Source organism: Trematomus bernacchii, unplaced genomic scaffold (assembly GCF_902827165.1).
Source record: "Trematomus bernacchii unplaced genomic scaffold, fTreBer1.1, whole genome shotgun sequence".
NCBI lineage: Eukaryota > Metazoa > Chordata > Actinopteri > Perciformes > Nototheniidae > Trematomus > Trematomus bernacchii.
Genome location: NW_022987574.1, coordinates 2,598,482 through 2,622,144, shown reverse-complemented (window position 1 = coordinate 2,622,144; position 23,663 = coordinate 2,598,482). Strand labels below are relative to the sequence as shown.

The 23,663-nt window shown below is 40.7% G+C and overlaps 1 protein-coding gene across 1 annotated transcript in view; it reads right to left on the bottom strand.

Annotated features, from left to right (window-relative positions):
• Positions 1 to 23,663, bottom strand: part of LOC117479651 (E3 ubiquitin-protein ligase HECW1) — a 215,454-nt gene that overhangs the window by 151,877 nt on the left and 39,914 nt on the right. Inside the window, exons 3-5 of the mRNA XM_034126757.1 lie at positions 18,339 to 18,660; positions 15,577 to 15,684; positions 1,746 to 1,840 (exon numbers count right to left, since the gene is read on the bottom strand). Coding sequence (XP_033982648.1) covers positions 1,746 to 1,840; positions 15,577 to 15,684; positions 18,339 to 18,660 — 525 coding nt within the window. The remainder of the gene's footprint in view (positions 1 to 1,745; positions 1,841 to 15,576; positions 15,685 to 18,338; positions 18,661 to 23,663) is intronic.

The following is a 23,663-nucleotide window of genomic DNA, read 5'->3' as shown; positions in this document are numbered from 1 at the left end:
AATGGACATGGTCCGATCGTCCCCCAAACTTCGCTTGTATATCACCGGTCCATGCCTCAACAGCTCTAAGCCAAATCTGAGATCTCATCATATGCCGTTTCCATGGAAACGCATCCCTCGCCAAAAAACAAGATGTCGTTGTAACGCCTATGAAAAGGGTCAAAACAGCAGCAGACTTCAGATAATGGTTAATGGTCCTGCCCTCAACATGTCTATGTGCCAATAGTGAGTTTTCCTCAAAAGCTGTTGCCATGGCAACGCATCCCTCGCCATAAAACACGATATTGCTATAACTCCTATGAAAATTGTCAAAAAGTGCTCAAACTTCACATGTGTGCTAACAGTCCAGCCGTGAAGACATCTATGGGACAGTTTTGAGATTTCTTCAAATGCCGTTGCCATGGCAACACAATGCTAACCATGAAACACGGTTTTCTCATAACTTCAGTGAACAACACACTGTTGTTCTCACTCCCTAAACGTCCAGGAGCGACGCTTGGTCAGGGTCTCGTGGCGTGCAGTTGGGACGCGCCGATATACATAAACGGACGCAAAGAGCTTTCAACTGATTGCAATGTATTCCCATCGGCGGCGGTATTTGACGCTCAGGGAAGCACCGCATCGGTCCATGTCGGCGGCATTTAAAGGGAATGTGAGCGTCCATTCCCATTGGATAACGGAGGATTTCACCAGGAAGTAACTACTCTCCTTACTGTCGATTGATTTTACAGTGATATCTGCACTACTCATCAACTCAAAAACACCAGATTATCCTTGTTAATTACACAACATTGATTGGTTTAAATTGTGTGCAATGCTTTTGTGTTTTTCCCCTTCGATTCGGAGAAACAAATATTTTTTCGGAGTTTAGGATGGCAGAAGACACTACACTACCCAGAATCCTCAGCTATTGTTTGGAACTACACCATGTGCTTTGTTTGACAAACCCCGTGATTAGTTCTCAAGCTCTGTGATTGGATGTTGGAGTGGCAGTGCGCAAAGTTTACACCGCGTCAAACAGCACTTTGAAATGGAATGAAACCATAGACTGTATATATGAAGAATGAAACCCATTATTTAACTCCTTAAGCCTACTTTCAGCTATAAACCATTCAACTATTAAATTATTCAGCGATTTCAGGACATTGAGGCTATACATTTTATTGTTTATACCTTTTTTAAACCTTTTCTTTTAAATATTAAGCTTCTTCACTATTTTTCCTACTCTTCCAGTTTAACATTTCACTTTCAAGTTTTCAACATAGAATAGAATAGAATCGGAAAGATGAAACCCTCTTCAATGGTCACACATGCAGAGCACACAGCACACACAGTGACATTTGTTCTCTGCTTTTAACCCATCCTAGTACCAGGAGTCTAGTACTAGGAGGAGTGGGCCACTACATTGACACTGTGCCTCTACTGACTGAGCCACTGCCGGACAACAAAGTAATTGCAATGCATTTGAGCTGTAACAATTTGATTAAAATCATTTCACTTTTCTGCATTTCTCTGCTAAGTTCAGCAACACACTTACTTGGTTTTTGTAGCTAAAAGCAGCTACCATTCAGCTAATAACATATTCAGCTTTTTCTGCATTTTCAGCTAAATTCAGCCACAAATGTTCACAGTTTACAGCATTCGCACGCATTTTCTGCAGGAAATGCATTTTCTAGTTATTATTATTATACATCTCAGAAAGCTGCATACGTCAAAATAAAGCCATGAGGTTTGGTCGGACTCACAGGTGCAGAAGCTTTCTTCATGGTTATGCTGGGTGTCGTTGCCCTCAGTGTTCCGCTGACGCCATGGTAGTACCTGAAGCAGACCTGGGTCTCACCTGAGAAGGATGAGATGAGAGGGAAAGAGAGGTATAAATGATGAAGAGAAAATTAAACGATAATTAGTTATCTTTTCACCACATTGTCATTTGGACCTTGATACAAAACAGGTTTTGGGGTTTAGATATGTTTTTATTAGTATACATTTAAAGCTCACCTATTATGCCATATTTGCATGCAAGCAGTGAGCTCTGTGAAGAGAAGGGTGTCTACCGGCAGAAACTCAGCTAAACACTGCCCTAATTAAACGCCATATTATGTTCCAAACCAAATCAAGCACTATTTCTGAAACAGTATGGATTTCAAACGATTTCTATCTCGCCGATTACCACAAGGACAGTACCTTTTATATCCGGCTTCTTTACTCATATTCTCTCCAGTACAGCGTTAGCTCTGAGTGTTACGTCCCGTCCACACAGCAGCGTTAAAAAAATCTTGGAGGTGGGCGTATCTGAAGCTTGGGGATTTTTTGCGAGCAAGGCACCAACAACCAATCACATGAATCTCCCGCCCCCGGCATACGAAGCAAAAAAGCCCGAAGTAAACTGGATATAAACTCCCCAAACAGGCGAAAACCTACCACTGTCTCTGCCACCTCCCTCCATGCCTGGCTCCTCCGGTTTATATCCCGGTAGGTAAATAGGGACTGGTCATAAAGCACCGGGTGATTCCCTACCGCTAATTTCTCCTCCATTTTTTGGAATATGAGGAAATGACCTGCGGTATGTCTCTCCCAGCATACACGCGGTTTGATTGGCTAGCGCTTGAACTGTCAGATTTGCATACACGGGATTTGATTGGCTGACGCTTCCACCTCAGCTTCAAAAGTTGAACATTGCTCAACTTTGAATCCTGAAAATCCTGAAAATCTCCGCTCTGCTGCCCACAATGCAGTTCGGCGAAAAGTGAGGCAAAGTGACGTCACCCCATTCAAAGTGAATAGGCAGAAGCGTTCCAAGATTTTTTAACGCTGCTGTGTGGACAGTCCGTTAGCGATGCTTGCTAATGTAAACACCAAGCGGCAAACTCTGGGGAAGAGCCGGGACGCCAATACGGAAGTGCCACAAACTGCAGTTCATATATTGGCCGATAGGCGATGACTGCAGAAAGGAGCAATTTCTAATCTCCATTTAGAAAACACGCATTTTAAAAGGTTTTTCGCCTGCCGTCTGTCTGCAGACTTGTCAAAGCATTAATTCATGGTTTTTACTAACCGGTATCAGTATGTTGTTACTTCGGCATCATTTTGAAACGTGTATTACAATTAAATCACGGTCAAATATGTCCATCTTGTTGTAGTTGTAGCCCCCTTGCCAGCGATTCTCTCTCTAGTTTAGCATACTCAGCCCGACTCAGCCTCGTTGTCTCTGGCCCTAGACCCACGATTTTATGAGGCCAGAAAAACTGTGAATTAGGACCCGCCGGCCGGTACTAGGCCAAGTGGAAACGCAACCAAAGACGGGCCGCTGACGTCACAGCCCTCTTAAACCATGCTCCGCGCTGTAGTGGAAATGCGCCATAATTGGCCATCGGATTGGGCTCGGATCGGAATTACTGTGATCTCCCAACCCCCCCTGTGATCTCTCTTCTCCAGCAGTCTGTAGGTTTGTGTTCGCATATTTATGCTGTCGCAGTTCCTGTTGTTTCTATCGTGCATTGCCGGTATGAAAGGGTCTGTGCCGGAAATATCAAACATTTAATAAAAGTGAAAAACAATTAACAAGACTTAACATATTAATAATTAATTATATTTATTCCGTTTGGATGTACGATTTTTGACTTTGTTTAGAGCAGTGATCTTCTCTTCCTCTCTGCAGCAGAGAGCTAAGCTCTGTCAGACCGGACCTAACCCTAACCCTGAAAAGTATTATCATCTGAAAGTAAAATTAATCATTATGTTATTAGTATTAAATACATATAAGTATTTTTACAACTTGTATTTAGAAATACTCCGTTGTAATTATTGATGCATAAATTAGACCCTCCAGAAAAACGCGGGCAAAAATCCTTGATTATGCGGGCTAAAATCCTTGATTATGCGGGCTAAAGTTCTTGATTATGCGATTAAACATGCAGGGTTTTTATGTGATTTTATGCGGTGAAATTGCGGGAAGTTGCGAAATATGCGGAAAGTTGCGAAATATGCGAAATATGCGAAAAGTTGCGAAATATGCGGGAAGCGGAAAAAAGGTAATTCTTCTCCCACACCCTGTTACTAGGCTACTACTGAGTGAAAGGGAGCCCTTTTAAAGAGTTCCTATGATAAACAAGCATACTATTATGTGTTCATCCATTCAATGTGGCATCTGCTATAATGGGGTTAATGTATGATATTACTTAATAATACAATACATTATAATATATGATATGATAATTACATTTTAATTGTATTCATTTCTTATTTCATAGAAACTTATCAAACATTTAATTAAAGAATGGTGATATACACAGTGATAGATGTTAAGGACTAACGTTTATAATAAATAGCCTAATTATCCATATTCATAATAATATTTATATATTCAACAACAATTTTTAATGTAAAAGGTTCATAAAATAAAAACACAACACTGTCATTGCAAGTGACACTCAGTTGACTTTTATGTTCAACTGCTAAATTCGCAACTGATAAAAAAGGGCTTCTACCTAATTACCTTAAATAAACTCACTAATTAATTAAACCAGTTCAATACGCATTATTCTTATTCTTATCATTCTTTATGAGCGCAGTAATGGTAAGGTATCTAATTACTTATTTATTTAGTATTCCATAACTTATTAACACAGTTGGTCAAACTAAAGTGGAGACATGGCAGAAATCCTACAACCTCAGACAATCTGTTGACTTCACAGCTTGTCACTCAGAGGGGGGTGGGGGCTGGTGAACGGTATGGTCACTGTTTGTTTGTTTAAAAAGGACTCGGAGGGCTATACACTACACATTTTTCTTGGATTTTTTAACACCATAGTCCCTAATATATTTGTAGAAAGGCAGGAAATTGAATTAAATCGGAAAAATGTTTAATTGTGGAGGACCCCTTTCTCAAACCAAAGTTACACCCTTGGATTTTAAACAAAGTCACGTGACCACAACAATATTAGAAAAAATATATATTTGTATTTATTTTAGGATCTTAAAATCAGACCTGTTTTTTAAATGAAATCTGACGGCAGGCAGGCAGCTCTGATCAACTACAGATGGAGCATCTTATTTCAGACTCCAGCTTACTGCTTCCTGCCTACTACCTGCCAGTTACCTGCCAAAGACCAGTATCTGGGAATGTTAAGCCCTCCCACTATTTTCCAAGAGGGCGTTGCCAGATTTTCAATTTCAGGATTTAACCAGGAGATGGCGCTTCCTTCACAGAAACAGGAAGACAGCTTTTCATGGACTTTCAGTTTTGTTTAGAAGAGCATTTGAACACATCAATATTTTAGATCGAATAAAGTATATCTAATCTTGTAATTCAATAATATATAGTCTTTATATATTAAATAACTATGGCCAAACTAAGACTTAGTTTTTCACAAGAGAAAATGCAGATATTATATAAAAAACTAAAGTTAAAATCTTGTTTTTAATGCCCCAAGAGCAATAAAAACACTTGGTAAAAAGATCCTGAGTGAGGCTTTCATAAATTGCATTTAGCTGACGCTTTTATCCAAAGCGACTTACTATTTAATAAATGATAAATGATTATTCATAACAAATATGAGTGATGTGTGATTATTATTCATGCTATATACTGATATAGGGCTAAGTAAGCAATCAATCCTGCAGTTGTTGTAACCCTTAGTTGTTCAATATATTTATTCAGACAATGTGAGTAGAAATACAGAAATTCTGCCCCCTCCCACCTAAGGCCAACGTTGCAATATTACATCATTTCCCTAAAAATTTACCAAAACGTAAACATTTTTAAAACTCTTTCATTTCTGCTCCAGAGGCCAGGGGTTAAATTGGGATTTGATATGTGGGGGGGCTCTGTTAGAAGGTGCGACGGGGGGGAGAGAGTTAGACGCTCGTGAATTGTCAACGGGGGTGTTGTCGGCCGTAAGCGAACCGGGCCGCTGGGGTCCGGCCGTTCTGTGATTCTCCAGAACTCACAGCTGGCCAGGGATAAGACCCGACTCTCCCGACGGCCAATCCGTGCCTCCCCTGACTGCACGTTGCTGACACACACCGCTGCAAACTCTCTGCACGGAGAAGCCGCGGAGGAAGAGACACACGTTCACTAAGCCGAAAAAACTATATCCGGTCACAGTGATCTGCTATTTTAAAGTAAATTCAACACATATCGACCCTAAATATAGCATATATTAAGAACGAGAAAGTGTTAACATCGTTTTTTGTAAACATATGACAAATGTGCGAGGGTGATGACATCAGAGCATCGTCCTATGGGCTTAGCCCCGGACAGGTACAACAGGTATTCACTCAGAGGGGGGTAGGTACTAAATGCCACCCATTTACATGTAGGCAAACAAAGTCAAAAATCAACATACAGTACGGGGGTGGGGGATGGTGAATGGTATGTGGGTATGTGGGACACTGAAAAGTCTATGTTAAAAAGCCTCAGTCACCTTAATTCATGTAATAAAAACATCTCAGGTCAATAACACTGAAAGCTAAATGTGCAATACCATGTTCAGCTATGTTACTATTTATAATGTTATTGTTGTTACAACAGAAGATGTTTTTCTTTATATTGAAGTTAAATGCATCAATGCACTTTGAGGTCAAAATTAAGAGATTTATGGATACTGCTGGAAAAAGCTGCAGTACATATGCCGAGCCTGTACGTAGCGCTGTAACTTCCTCCACAAAAGCAGCCTTCTGTTTATTCAACGTGGTGGGGGCCGAGGGAACCGGGCAGAGTTTTTCGCCGGTCAACGTGTGTGAAAGTTTAAATCTTCCTTATTGAGCTTTAAAACAAATGAATAACGACTATATATAATAATAAAATAAACACCGGCTGTTGTTATGCCTGCTGTAACGTTAAATTACTCCGTTCTCCGCTTAAGTAATTATGCCGTTACAAGCTTCATAGTTATATTTATCATCTAAATTTGCCGAAACAAGTTTAATATTCTGAAAGCCAAGACTTTGTTTATTTGAAATCAGATGAAAACAAACTGTAACGGACCCTGCCGTGTTATCTATGATTACTATGCCTTACTGTACATTCATAATTTCAGCCAGAGGGAGGTGGGCGGCGCTGCGGAGGAGCAGATTGCGAGTGAGAGGTGCCTGTCATCTTCCCTTTACAAGCTTCACAAATGTATTTATCGTGTGATTTTGGAAATAAAAGTTTCATATTCTGAAAGCCAAGACTTTGTTTATATATTATACGTGGGTAGCTATGACGTCAGAAGGAGTTACCGTAAATGAGAGCTGCCGTAAAAGTGTTTCTAGGATTTCTAAACAAACTATTACAGCTGTTATAAAGCATTAAATAAAAAGTCATGAAAGAGATAAGGAGGAGAAAAGGTTTAAGGAAGTAAGCAAGGAATACAGAATGTCGAAATCCTCTGTTTCACGCGATGTCGAACATTGAAGACAGAGGACGGCGGTCCCCCACTCTACACAGCGGGAGAACGAAGATCATAAAGCAGATCGGAGGAGACATCACGATCTTTCCCACATTAGTGCAATTCACCTATAGGCTACTTAACCCCAAATAAAAGAACCCAATAAAAACAGTTGTTAAATAATAGTGAAGTCACGTTGTAATAATAACTCATCTCTCGGTTTGAGTGTTCTTTTTCTGCTTTTCTGACTATTTCTCATTGTGGGGAAAAATAACACCCAGGGTCCTGATCGTTTCAATGAAGTTGAATACAGAATATTCATATTTGTCAGTGATTTCATGTCAATTCGGCGAACATAAACATAAATGATCGTGGTGAAGATGATGATTAAATTAGGATTAAAAATCGGGAGAGCCGGCTGCATTTCCTCTCGTTCGTTTTTTTCGACTAAACAACATTATTTTGTTAAATAACAACATGGTGATGTTTTGTAAATGATTACATGTCTTATTTAGCACAGACTATGATCCTATCCGTGACATATGGATCTTAACAAAGATCCGCTATACATTAGTACCAGACATACTGTACATCCAGCTTACTGTATCGAAGTTGATTTCACATGAGCTCCAGTGTGGAACCCCACTGCACCCCCTGGTGGATCAATGATCCATTGCAGCTGGCTTCACAATAATTAAATGTATTTATCACGGGGGCGGTATCAAGTCAGACTGGGGGCCGGCTCTTCATCACGAACCGATCACGGAACGTGCACGAGCCAATCACGACCCTCGCATTTCAAACTGTCTGAAATAAGATGCTCCATCTGTAATTATAAATGCGCCACACCTAATCGCCGGCCATTCAGCCACAGCTCCCTCTATACAAATCAAACTGTAGACGGTGTGAAAGCGCCTATTGTTTTAAATAATGGTCGGAATGTGAGCCTTCTCAATTATCGTGGGACAGCAGAGAACTCTAAACAAAAATGTTCAATCAATAAAGTAACATTTTATCTTATCTTATCTTAATAATATCTTCATATTAATAATAATAATAAATCATACAGTATGTGTCCGAAAGGGAGCAGGAGGAAGCAAACACCAAAAAAAATATTACAAAAAATATACTGCATATTAAAGCAAACTATTGTAAAGGTAAAAGTATGAGCATAAAAAATAAAGAAGTGTAAACATTTACATTATTATTATGATTATTTAAAGGAGAGGTGTCATGCTTTTCCGGTTATTACCCGTCCCCTTGTGTGTTATGAAGGTTTTTATGCATGTAAACGGTGTGCAGAGTCAAAACCCTCAAAGTACACCCTGTAGCGAGTAAAACTCTAACACAGAAAATACCTCCCCAAAACGCCTCGTTGGAGATACGTCACTGTCCATTTGATTCTTCCGGGTACGGCATGATGTCATGCGGTACCCGGAACAAAATGGACCAATCCGGAAGAGCTATGGCCACACCCAGCAGCGCTGGCCACACCCTCTGCCAGCCTAACATTTACTGTTGGAAGCTCTGGTTCAGTTCACAATCGATCCAGTCATGCCAATGCCAAGGACCTGTTTCCTGAAATGTGAGGAGAAATCTGAGCTGTTTGTCCTACCGACGGAAGACCCACGACGAAGTCAGTGGTTGAAATTTCTGTTTAACACTTCAGAGGTTCGAAGAACGTTACTGTGTGCGCGGCATTTCACAGACGAAAGCTTCCAAAACATTGCCCAGTTTAAGGCCGGATATGCACAGCATTTGAAACTGAAGGACGATGCTATTCCTAGTTTGTTTGGACCGTTTGGAGCAGGGGAAGATTCGGGTACACAACCTGTACGTTTGCATTGTTATTTGTGTATTTATCAAACAAGGTATCTACCACGACTGTTTAAATGTGTAAACGTGTGTCGGACTGCTAAGCCATTGACACAGTGCTAACTGTGCTAACTAAGTTGCTAGCGTTTCCATATATCAACTCTAATATCAGCAGATGGCCTTACATACATGTATCTCATAGCAGGAGAATGTCTGCATTCACACACGAAATACTCATAGACAGTATACTCCGGGTGATTTACCGTACGGTCAGTCGCGAAACGTAATTACATTATAGCTGGCGTTCCTAGCGTGTATGCTACCGAGCTAAAAAACGGAGCTAGACATTAGTTTGCTCGGGAAAACATTGTTGTTATGCCAGCTACAATGAATGTAGCAGAATACCCGTATAAGATTGCATTTGTAAACATGTTCTTGATAGCCTAATATGAACCACTATCTGTTGTTCATAGTATAGTATAGTATAGTATAGTATAGTAGCCTATAGCATATTACACTGAACAACTAGCAAACGGAGGTTAGCATATTATCTGGCAAGCTAACTGTGTTGATTAGATAGATAGATAGATTAGATAGATACACACTCCTACCACAACTACTACTAACGAATCTAAAACAACTAAGTTTCTCTAATATTTTGTGATTTGCATTTGATTTCGTCCAGCCAGATCAGGAAACTCCTGGCGTATCTGGCGGACAACACACACACGGGATGACCCACTCTGATGCCTCGTCCTAAAAAGCCCCGCCAGCCGCTTACAAAGCTGCGATAGGCAAGATGCCGAAAACGCCTATCAGGGGTGGAATGGATGATATACAGTACAAAATATGTATATTTACGCATGTTCATTTTGTACATTTCTAAAAATAAAGTTTGATGGAAATACTTAGTAGGCCTATCCTTTCTTCCCTGAATTATTTGCTCGTATAACATATCATTCATATATAGCAAACCATGATTTGATTTCTCATCAAACAGTAGTAGTTTATTACAGGTAAAAATAACTTACTCTTCTATAACAACAGTTGTAGGTACAGTTCGGTTAGTTAGCGTATAAAATATATGGCTGTACCGAGGCCATTATAAGACTGTTGTTCCGCTGAGAGCGAGCCGAAAAAAGCACTGTTATGCTGTGTTCACACCGGACGCGATGCGACGTTTGGGGGCGGCGCGATTACATGTAAAGTCAATGCAGAGACGTGGACAGACGCAAATTCGCTCCGACGGCGCGCATGAAGCGGTGGACGCGGCGCGAATCACACGATTGAGGCGATTGAACGGTGCCGCGTTAAACGCGAGAGTTCAATTTTTTCAACTCGAGCGTCAAATTCACATGACGCGTTCTCGCGGAAGCCAATCAGCGGTGAGGATCTCAGCCGCCGTCACTGACGTTCAACCACACAACATCAGCCGTTAGCTGTTAGCAGTTAGCACACAGAGCTCACAGCTCCTCATATCCGTTCAGAAACTGGACAAAAGTTAAACAAGTACAAACCACAGACTGTCTGTGTCATGGTGAATACAGTCGCTGCTTATTTATGTCTGTAGGCCGTTGTTATGAGTGTGGAATGAGCATATACAACGTTAGCTTAGCCTGGTTGACCCGATCTTCATTCAGAAAACAAGCATTTTAAAAGGTGTTTTGCCTGCCGTCTTGTCTGCAGACTTGTCAAAGCATTAATTCATGGTTGTTACTAACCGGTATCAGTATGTTGTTACTTCGGCATCATTTAGAAACGTGTATTACAATTTAATCACGGTAAAATATGTTCATTTGTTGTAGTTGTAGCTCCCGAGCCAGCGCGTCTTGTTTGAATGATGCGAGTAAACACAGCTGGCAGCCGCGGTGAACCTCCAGCGTTTAGAGCGATGCGATAGGAGCGATTAGAGCGAAGCGAATAGTCGCATCGCGTCCGGTGTGAACGCAGCATTAGACATGGGCGGAGCCTCTCTGGTGGTTGACTAATCAGAACAGAGTGGCCGAGCTGACCAATCGGAGCACACTAGGCTCAGTGGAGAGAGTGAATACTGCTGAATACACATACTTTACAGAGATGCTGTATGCGAAACCAATGTGAGTTTGGAAAATTGCACAGTATAAATCTATTTTAATATACCTCAACAATGTAATTATGATCAGTGGAAATGGCCATGACACCTCTCCTTTAATATATAAAGACTATATATTATTGAATTACAAGATTAGATATACTTTATTTGATCTAAAATATTGATGTTTTTTCGTTATACTGTAGTAGCCTGTGAAAACCATAACAAATATGTGTTCAAATGCTCTTCACCAAAACACAACTGAAGTACTGAAAGTTCATGAAACTTGTCTTTCTGTATTTGTGAATGAAGCGCCATCTCATGGTTAAATCCTGAAATTGAAAATCTGGCAACGCCCTCTTGAAAATAGTGGGAGGGCTTAACATTCCCAGCCGCTGGGATCCCTTGGGTTTTTGGCAGGAATCTGTTGGCTGGAGTCCTTTCTAGAGGGCTACATCTGTACATGCCACCTTTATATGGGGGAATGCTGACACAGCATTCCAACTATCTGTTATGCTACGCACAAAATTCTTTATTATTCCGCCGGGTTATTTTGCGCTGCTTCTTCTCCCACATTGAACATCGCAGAAACTCTGTTCAAACATCAAAACGTTCAGCTCGGTCGGGAATCAATGGCTATTACTTTTATCATTCATAACTTTCATAATTCCAGAGATACATCCCATAATACATCACATTTTTAACATGGAAGTCAATGGAGAACTCTTCAGACTTCAACAATCTTCATGCAACTTCAACTGCTAACTGCTCCTTCTTCAACTGCTAACTGCTCCTTCATACTTTCACTCAGAAACCTCATTCCAACTTTAAAATGTCACACATCTTTCTGACATTATTCATGTAACACAACTTTTAAATCTGATTCTTACTTTTACAGATATTAAACATTGTTCAGACCTTGGTAAAGAGAACTTCTTCAGATTTTAGAGTGTGTGATGTCACAGCTAGAGTGGAGGACAGATTTAATTTTGCCTTCAGATTTTCTTTTAAACCTGCCATAATTCCCAAACCCTACATTCCTGAGACATCATTTTTCATGACAAACGTAGGAAAACATCTCGTAGCTTGAAAGATAAAAAAAAAATTAAGCAAAATAATTAAACTCCATTGTAAATTCAGGCTGCTCTTTCCCCACCACAGCAGCCACACACCTTTAGTTAATCTGCCAAAAAGGCCACATTATTAACCTGAAAGTACACAAAAAGTACACTTCAGATGCTCAAGTTCCTTGACATGCTTCACGCTTTGAAATTTCACCGATATCTGTTACGGTTCTTCAACAAAACGTTCACATGTAACAGGTTTATCTCTCATTCAGAACAATGAAAATGCTTTCCTCTCACTAATCACCATGGAAACATTTGATCTCTGGACACGTCCTTAGCTCAAATATAAACACCTGTGTCATGGAACACGATGATGTCATAACTCCAATTGACATAATTAGAGCAGCAGACTAATGACATGGTCACTGGAGTTTAACAGACTGTCTCAGCCTATTCTTTTCCATCTGATGGAGACTTCATACTGACTTCAACATGTTCCACATTTTTTAGACATTATTGGTGACGTATGCTTTTAGTTCTAAAGTCTTCAGTTCAAATATTCTGCTGCTTTTTCATGCATTTAGACTTTTATTTTCTTGTTCTTATTTCACATTCAAGTCCCCTCTATTCATGAACCCTTTAAAGTACTCAGCCACACCACTTACATACCACGTGTGACTGTTGCTATGTCAGTTAATCTTTCAAATACAAGGTTGCTTGTTTGATTCAAGCTCTTGTAGTCAATATGGCCCAATCCCAAACCACTCCCTCGACCCTACCCCTCCGTGACGGAGTGAACTCCGTCTGTAGCCACACTCGCAGCTGAATGAGGCTCCCTCCTGTAAATACAAGTCTTTGACAAGAAAATATGTGAATTTCTAAATATTTAATGTCAATCCCTGGTTTTGGTTCTAGTATGTTCACTGTACTGTAGGTTATTTAGTGGGAATGCTGATACAGCATTCCAACTATCTGTTATGCTACGCACAAAATTATTTATTATTCCGCCGGGTTATTTTGCACCTCTTCTTCTCCCACATTCCACATCGCAGAAACTCCGTTCAAACATCAAAACGTTCAGCTCGGTCGGGAATCGATGGCTATTACTTTTCTTATTCATAACTTTCATAATTCCAGAGATACATCCCATAATTCATCACATTTTTAACATTGAAGTCAATGGAGAAACTCTTCAGACTTGAACAATCTTCATGCAACTTCAACTGCTAACTGCTCCTTCTTCAACTGCTAACTGCTCCTTCATACTTTCACTCAGAAACCTCATTCCAACTTTAAAATGTCACACATCTTTCTGACATTATTCATGTAACACAACTTTTAAATCTGATTCTTACTTTTACAGATATTAAACATTGTTCAGACCTTGGTAAAGAGAACTTCTTCAGATTTTAGAGTGCGTGATGTCACAGCTAGAGTGGAGGACAGATTTAATTTTGCCTTCATATTTGCCTCTTGAGGGCATGAAGTGACAAAAACGTTCAACATGTCTCCATTAAATCCCATCACCATGGAAACCTTTGATCTCTGGACACGTCGTTAGCTCAAATATAAACACCTGTGTCATGGAACATGATGATGTCATAACTCCAACTGACATGCTCAGAGCAGCAGACTTCAGATAATGGTTAATGGTCCTGCCCTCAACAGCTCTACGTCAATTATGGGGTTTCATCATATGCCGTTGCCATGGCAACACAATGCTCGCCATGAAACACGGTTTTCTCATAACTTCAGTGAAAATGCTCTAAACGGCCCAAAACTTCACAGGTTTGGTAACGATGCAGCCATTAACGCATCTAAGCGTATTGTGGGATGTCATCAAATGCCGTTGGCATGGCGACAGATCATTTGCCATCAAGTTAGTTCAAAAGTTTGCAGTTCAAATATTCTGCTGCTTTTCCAAGCCTTTTTACTTCCTCTGTCATCACACATTCAAGCCCCCAGTGTTCATGTATCATTTCAATCTAAATTCTTCACTTTCTTCTTACACATTACATTTCAGCATAGCAGTTTAGCGTCAGCTTTTCAGCATAAAGCATTCCCACTAGCAATTTCTTCAGGAATTGCATTCTCTAGTTGTTCTATTATCCTTGTGATGCAATACAACAATATGGGGACATCTCCAAGTCTTTTTATTTTAATCTTCCCTCACTTCTCTTTTTATACATACTAACTCCCAGTCCACTGCACAAACCGTGACACATTCCTTCCCTCACACAACCATGTTAGTGTAACCAAGTGTAAAATAATATACCTCAAAAATATTTAATTTAAGTTATGATGCATTTTCTTAATATTATCCTTTGTATGTATACTTTGTGTTTATTAATGTATTTGGGGCAGGTTATTACTGATGTTTTTTTAAATATATAGTATTTTTTTTAAATATAGTATATATAGATACTGTATAGACAATATATATATATATACCACCACATTATCAGTTTCTCTGGTTTTACTATTTATGTATAGGTTTGTGTTTTTTTAATTGATTCTATAAACTACTTACAACATTTCTTGTAGTTGTTGATCAGAGTTTGAAAGCTAGTAAATAAGTGAGTTTTGAGAGATTGTTTGAAGGATTCAAGAGTGTTGGCCTTTCGGATGCTAGTAACCTGGTTCTGGTCTCTTGCAGAGAAGCGCCAGCCCCTGAGAAGCCCTACCTGGCAAAGCCTTATTTTGGAGTTTGTTTCTATTTGGACTGTTTTATGTTGCCCCTTGTTTTTTCGTGGCAGGTGTATAAACCTTTATTTGCAAACATCCTTCATCTCCTTCCGTCATTCCCCCTGGGTGAACAGGACAATCTCCGGGTGGCGCCTGAACAGAACCATGTCGAAAGGAGAAAGACCGCTGGGACAGGCCCTCCAGCATCTCGCTCTAATGCAGGAGAGCACCACCGCCGACGATTTCCAGCAAAGCGAAGACCGTGCTCTCCTACAGGAACTGCTGCAGCGGAGCATGAAGTAAGAGTCCGGGCCACTTGCCGTCACAGCAGGCAGACCTACCCCAGCCACGGGGAGGAGATTCCCTGAAGCAGTTGCTACTCCTCCCTCGCCGCACACACCGACACCCACACACCCTACAGCCCAAACACTTCCAACCAAAGCCCAACCGTATCCTCCTCCTCTTTTTGTCTCACTAAAACAAAACTATTTTGGGAAGCTGAATAGGGTCAAGTCTTGTGTAAATATATGTATATATATTGTGAAAAAGTGTTTTTGTTACTAACCGTCACTGAAGTTGGAGGTGGAGTCAATTTTCCATACGATCTGTCCCCTATGAGATCCGTTGATGCCTCGGTTCTTGTAGTCCAGAAAGTCCTCCGATAAAGCCTCGTCTGGGAAGAGGTAACAACCATTTAAACTCAAATGCTACTCAATCTCAAATAATTCTCTGATTAAGTCATTCTTTATAAGCAATTTCCCTACACTTTACATTACAGTCACATAAATTGCAATTGATTCTCCAAGTAGAATTGTCCTTGATCTACTAGAAATAATAGGTGTGCCACCCCATATTGTAGGAACTGGTATAAACCTTAGTGTAATACAAATGTGCAATATTACAATGTTTTGGGAATTTGGACAAGTTGATGTATTTGCATTATAACAACATATAGTATAGCAGAAACACAATGGCTGAAATCTAATGTCTTGTTTATTTTTTCTGAGGATATTTACAATTTAACAACTTAAAATGTGTGTTTGATAACATGTAGCTTCACAGAAAAAGATCAGAGGTGCACAACATACTCTGTGTCATGATCTTAGTGTTATGTCACGGTTTTAGTTTTGTCTGTCTGGTATAGTGTTCATTTCTTCAGCTATTTTTTAATTTAGTTTTAGTCTTAGTCCTGTGTTAAATTTCCTTTTTAGTTTTAGTCATATTTAGTCACCTTCATCCTGTTTTTATTTAGTCAAGTTTTAGTCGACTAAAAGTCTAAGCGTTTTAGTCTTATTTTAGTCGACTAAAATAGTAAATATTTGAGTCAAGATTTAGTCGACTAAAAGTCTGAGCATTTTAGTCTTATTTTAGTCTACTTTTTGTCAATGAAAACTGTTGAGTCTTTTTTAGTCATCAGATTATATAGAACATTTCAGTCAAACTAGTCTAGCCAAAACCAATAATTTGTCATTTTAGTCAAAATTATTTCACAATAAGATTATATCTTGTCCTTATTTGATGAAAAACACAGGTTGAATGATTAAGAATGCAGCTTTGCAGAGAGTATCTGGTCAGGTTTGTGGTGTTTTTACCAGCTGTGTTATGGCCACATTGCTTCCCTTCTGATAAAAGAAGAGAATCGCTGGCAACTACAACAAAATGAACATATTTTACCGTGATTTAATTGCAATACACGTTTCAAAATGATGCCGAAGTAACAACATACTGATACCGGTTAGTAAAAACCATGAATTAATGCTTTGACAAGTCTGCAGACAAGACGGCAGGCAAAAAACCTTTTAAAATGTGTGTTTTCTGAATGGAGATTGGCTAAGCTAACGCAGTATATGCAGACATAAATAAACCAGCGACTGTATTCGCCATGACACAGACAGTCTGTGGTTTGTACTTGTTTAACTTTTGTCTAGTTTCTGAACAGATATGAGGAGCTGTGAGCTCTGAGGGCTAACAGCTAACGGCTGATGTTGGTTTTGTGTTTCGCATTGAAGATGACGTCAAGGCTCCGCCTACACTGCGTTACTATAGTTACTACCCCAGTTCCTAAACTGTAATGGAAACGCAGCATAAAGTGAGCCTGGCCTAACAAGGCCTAACGAGGCCTAGCCATACCGTACTAAGCCGAGCGAGGCCCTGCAGTGGAAAAGCGCCACAAGTGAGCTTAACAGTTACAAAATAAAAAGTGTGCAAATGTATTTAGTATCCTATCCACGTGAACATGTTTTAAGTGCGGGGTGGACCTCACATCCGCTAGGGGGGTCTGGATGCATGCTCCCCCGGGAAGATATTCTTTGCATCAATCTGGTGCCCTTTGGAGGCAACATTTATGGACTAGATCTATGAATACATCTCTCAAGACCCATTTGAAACATAACTGTTTACATTTCAATAATCAAAGATTATTAGAATATGGTCATATTTTATATTTCTTTATGCATCTTTAACTTATCACTCACCTTTTAAACTTTATTTTTACTGTCCTACAGTATGAACTTGAATTATTTCTTATCTGTTTTTCATTTATTCTCTTGTTTTATTATAACTATAATAATATTATAAAGGTGTGCCTTGGAAATAGTAAGTAAGTGGCGTCTACATTCACAACAGTCGATTTGAGCACGCAAAAAACACAGCATCTCTACACCCCTGACTGACACAGAAGGACTCCCGAATTGGTGAATCACATTACATTACATGTCACTTGTTAGACGCTTTTATCCCAAGTGATTTACATATACTCCATACTGTGGACAATCCCCACAGGAGCAACTTGGTGTGAAGTGTCTTGCCCAGACATAACTTTTGTCTAGTTTCTGAACAGATATGAGGAGCTGTGAGCTCTGAGGGCTAACAGCTAACGGCTGATGTTGGTTTTGTGTTTCGCATTGAAGATGACGTCAAGGCTCCGCCTACACTGCGTTACTATAATTACTACCCCAGTTCCTAAACTGTAATGGAAACGCAGCATAAAGTGAGCCTGGCCTAACAAGGCCTAACGAGGCCTAGCCATACCGTACTAAGCCGAGCGAGGCCCTGCAGTGGAAAAGTGCCACAAGTGAGCTAAACGGTGGCCCTTTTCTCATTTTCTTTTTATTATCTTTAAAAAAAAAGTCAAACATGTCTGGCCTCACTGAAGATTGGAACCAACTGGGACGAAATACCATCTAAATTGTGACAATGAGTACTAATTTAAACTTTGATTGTATGTGGTAACTGGTTTCATCATTAAATATAGTTAAATGATTATTGTTTATCTTGTATCTATCTCAAAATCTAACATTCAATGTCATCATATCACAGCTCACTTACCGACATGATACATGCCAATCCAGTCCCCAGCATCCACTTCCTCCTTGATATCCCATGTGATTACGAGGTCTTCAGACTGGGCTATGGTGTAGTGGGAGGAGCTGATAGTTAGGGTGGAGCGAGTGTCAGGAGAGACCAGATCAGTGTCACTGGTGGACCGCGGCAATCCCATCATGAAGTCCTCCTGATTCAGACCATTGACAGCAAAGCTGTCTGGGCCGTAACTGTGACGAACTGCACTCTTGTAGCGCTGACTAGTCTGGCTGCTGCGGGTCGGGGAGGCCATGGCAGCCAGGCCAAGGAACCTATTCTGGTACAAGTTCTGCAAAAAAATACATCGTCACTCTACCTTAAGGATCAGTTAATACAGTGTTCAATGCAACATTTGTTTTCATTTTTTCCAGAGAAAACCTACTCATCCTGCTCACAAATAGGGTGTTTACTTTGAGCAGTGGTGGAAGGATGAGGGTCTGCACCAAAGATGTAATAATGTACATCGTTTTTTCCAGAGTGTAGAGTAAGGACTGTTATTTTACATGTGGTGTTTATGGATTGATATTAGGTAATAATCATATATTTTTTAAATATGTACTGTAAAGCTTTAGTAATTTGTTATTTTAAATATGTCTCAAATATTTATGTCCAGTTATGTATGTTAGTGTCTACAACAGGACACAATTCAAATCTATTTTCCTTCTTCCATGTTTGACAGCAAAATAAGCCCTTGGTACGTAATACTTGAAAATGGTGTCTTTCATTCTACTCTGTAAGAAACGCAGAGTGTGTGCAACTAGCAACCAAAAAAGAAGATGATAAATCACTACTACTTTAGCCAGTTATCCTGATGCACCAATCACTATTTTTTACTAATGGTGAATACCCAATTATGATTTGATACCTAAAATTAGACTTTATAGAGCAGTGTTTCTCAAACTTTTTCAAACCAAGGACCACTTAACCAATAAAAAAACACTCACAGGCCACCTAACTCAAAACAATAGGCCTGCTTACCACTCCAACAATATGTTACAAATAACAGCCTAATAATGATAGCTTTATGTGACCTTCTTTATATTGTTCGTTCACACATTAAATCAACAATACAAATACAATCAATAGAGTATCCAAAGAATACACAATATTAAATGTTAATAATGAATAAAAAGTCTCTATATTAGACCAATCTACTACCAAAATAGAAACTAATGGACACAAGTTACAAAATAAAAAGTGTGCAAATGTATTTAGTATCCTATCCACGTGAACATGTTTTAAGTGCGGGGTGGACCTCACATCCGCTAGGGGGGTCTGGATGCATGCTCCCCCGGGAAGATATTCTTTGCATCAATCTGGTGCCCTTTGGAGGCAACATTTATGGACTAGATCTATGAATACATCTCTCAAGACCCATTTGAAACATAACTGTTTACATTTCAATAATCAAAGATTATTAGAATATGGTCATATTTTATATTTCTTTATGCATCTTTAACTTATCACTCACCTTTTAAACTTTATTTTTACTGTCCTACAGTATGAACTTGAATTATTTCTTATCTGTTTTTCATTTATTCTCTTGTTTTATTATAACTATAATAATATTATAAAGGTGTGCCTTGGAAATAGTAAGTAAGTGGCGTCTACATTCACAACAGTCGATTTGAGCACGCAAAAAACACGGCATCTCTATACCCCTGACTGACACAGAAGGACTCCCGAATTGGTGAATCACATTACATTACATGTCACTTGTTAGACGCTTTTATCCCAAGTGATTTACATACACTCCATACTGTGGACAATCCCCACAGGAGCAACTTGGTGTGAAGTGTCTTGCCCAGACATAACGCCATGTTGACTGCAGTGGGGATGATTTGTGCTCCCATTATCCGAAGATCAACGCATTAGCCCACTGAGACACAGCCTCCCTACGGTTAAGCCTATCACGGTAAAGAAAGAAATAAGAGAGAAAGTGCATATCTATATATGTCAGCAGTCATGGGCGTAATTTCCACTGGGGACAGGGGGGACATGTCCCCCCCACTTTTCAATATCCCATTTGTGTCCCCCCCACTTTTATCCAGAGAGCGGAGACACGCCCATTTCCCAAGATGGCGGCAGGCAGTTCTGGAGCAGTGGCTGCAATCTATCTCTGCATGATTGTCCTACATCTCAAACCTCTGTGTAACTACACCACTCATCTTGCCCCCATGGTAAAACAACATGTTGAGGATACATCATTGTCTGCACCAGCAACATCGTTGAATGTCAAGCACTTCGGCCATGGTCGGCATATTATCTACAGTTCATTCATCTGGCACTCCTGGCAGACTCTCTCAAACAGAAAAAAGGGTTTTAAATGAAAAGAGGAGAATATTGGGCTATTGGCTCTGCTGTGTCTATTACTCTCGGGAGATATCCACCCGTGTCCGGGTCCCGGCGTTGTTTCCATTAACCTGACGGCTGGCAGCCCAGCCGCTGAGCTCCACACGCCATCAGTCGGCTTCCGAAGAGGCTCGCTAGCTAAACAGCTAGCACCACCGGCGGATCTCTGCGTGTCTCGCGCCGACGGCTGCCGGCCTAGTAGCAGGACCTCTACCCACACCACCGGAGAACTACAGGTCCACGCCGAGGGCTGGTGGCCGAGCAGCGGAGATCCACACACCGCCGGCTGGCTTCAGAGGAGGACGGATAGCTTCCACACCACCGGAGAACTACGGGTCCACGCCGAGGGCTGGTGGCCGAGCAGCGGAGATCCACACACCGCCGGCTGGCTTCAGAGGAGGACGAATGGCTTCCACACCACCAGAGAACTACGGATCGGCACCGAGGGCTAGCGGTCTAGCAGCGGAGATTCTTGCACCACCAGACACCACCGGACTGGCTTCAGAAGAGGCCGGCTAGCTGAAGAGCTAGCTCTGCCGGCGGGTCTCAGTGGCTCGCGCTGACGGCTGCTGGCCTAGCAGCAGAGATCCATAAACCACCAGCTAGCTTTGACTGCTCCACTATCAACAACGGCACCGAGGTAAAGCCTAGAAATCCTGTATTTAAAAAACACCGTTGCACAAAAATGTTTCAAACAGTGAATCAAGCTAAAATAGTGTGGGATCATCGGTGCAAGCCGAAGGGACTATTCAGTGGACATTTAAATTTCCGCAGCATCTGCAATAAACATGAACAGCTAGAACATCTCCTCCTTGAGTCCAATATTGACTGTTTGGGAATATCTGAATCTTGGCTAAAACAGTCGTCACCATCCACTCTTGTATCTATGTCAGGATATAATGTGTTTAGGAAGGACAGACTGAAGGGAAAAGGAGGGGGTGTGTTGCTTTATGTGAGGGATACCATTACTTGTAGGGAGATTGCACTCTCAGCTAATGTTGAGTTTGATTGTGTTGGTGTGGAAATCACACTATCTGAGGAAATGTCCCTCACCATGATTTGCCTGTATCGTCAACCCACCGCTAAGGTGGATTTCTATGACCAGGTAAAACTCTTGCTGAATTCCTGTGACTCCAACAAAGAGCTAATTATTGTAGGCGACTTTAATATCAACTGGAATGATAAACAAAATAGAAAGAACTTAAAACGGATCACGGATAAACACAACTTAATACAACTAATGGATCAACCGACTAGAATAACCAAAACCTCCAAGACTATGATAGATGTATTATTTACAAACAAAGCTGACAGAATAGTTAAAACCTACAACTTCCTGACTGGTCTTTCTGACCATAATCTTGTTCTTTTTGCCAAGAAACTCACCAAAAAAAGGTTCATGGCCACACCTAAAACCCTGCCTTGGGTTGACGCTTCATCCCCAAAAATCTGCAACAACGTTTTATGGAGGTAGTGAAAATGATTAATTGGGGGGACACTCTGTCCTCTGAAGACATTGGTGAAAACAGTCATCTGTTTATATCTAAAATTAATGATGCAATGTCTTCCTTCTCAAGGAGAGGGTCAGTTAGGGACAGGAAGGAACATCATCTTCCCTGGCTAAATCTACAGTGCAGGAATTTAATGAAATCCAGAGACCAACTATTAAAGCAGAGCTTGAAATCCGGACTATCCACTGACAGACAGAAATTCACTCATGCTCGTAATAAAGTAACTCAAACAATAAGACAGGCCAAAGGTAACAGTAAAAACGTTTGGCAAATCCTAAATAAACTATTAGGTAAACATAAGAAACAGGAAAATAATGCTCTAGAATTAAAAATCAATGATGCCCTGATAAAAGACCCTGCAGTGTTGGCCAGCTCTCTGAATGAGTATTTTATAAATAGTGCTCTGGACATCACAAAGCTCTTCCCGCCATCTGAGGTCTCACCTAGCCCAACTGTGGATACACATCCAGTTTTTGACCTGGAGGAAATCACAGAGGCTGAGGTAAAAAATATAATATTAGGGTTAAAAGGTTCTAAGGCTAGGGATGCAGATGATTTAGACACCAACTTTATAAAGACAAATATTGACGGTCTAATAAAACCAATTAGTATGCTAGTAAATCAATCTATCAGCACGAGGGAAGTTCCATCATCCTGGAAGGTGGCCACGGTGACACCGATTTTTAAATCTGGGGATAAGGCAATGATGTCCAATTACAGACCAATCAGCATCCTCCCCTGTGTCTCTAAGGCCCCGCTCACACGGGAACGTTTGCGTTTATGCACAGTATGCGTATTCAAAAAAGTCTTCCGTTCACATGCATTCGTTTCATTTAACGTGTCTGTTCAAACGAGGCCGCTGGAAATGCTGTAGTACATATGTCGGGACTGTAAGTGGCGCTGTACTTCCACACGAGACCGCTCGAAAGCTGTAGTACATATGCCGGGACTGTAAGTGGCGCTGTAACTTCCGCCACAAAATACACCAAAAGCAGCGAGTATAAGATCCCCCCCGGATGTGTGTGAGGCACAAACAAAACAAACAAACGAAGATGGCTGTTATTCGCGCAAGAAAGGAGCTATTTTCGTGGACCGACGATGAGGTGGAACTTCTTCTACATGTAACATTAGAGTACAAAACGACAAAAATACAGGATAATGTAGACTGGGAGTCCTGCAAGCCTAAATATATGGAGATAGGGGACTTATTTCAGGCGCAATATCCGAGGACCCCGACTGAGAAAGATTTCCCTCACGAGAAGAACACCATTTCACAGGGCCAGCTTACAGCGAAGCTAAAGCAAGTACGTATTAAGTACAGGCAGGCGGTGGACCTCGGCCGTCGGAGTGGCCAAGGACGTGTTGTTTACATGTTCTTCGAGCTGTGTGAGCAGATCTGGGGTGGCTCGCCTGCTACGCACCCCCATAG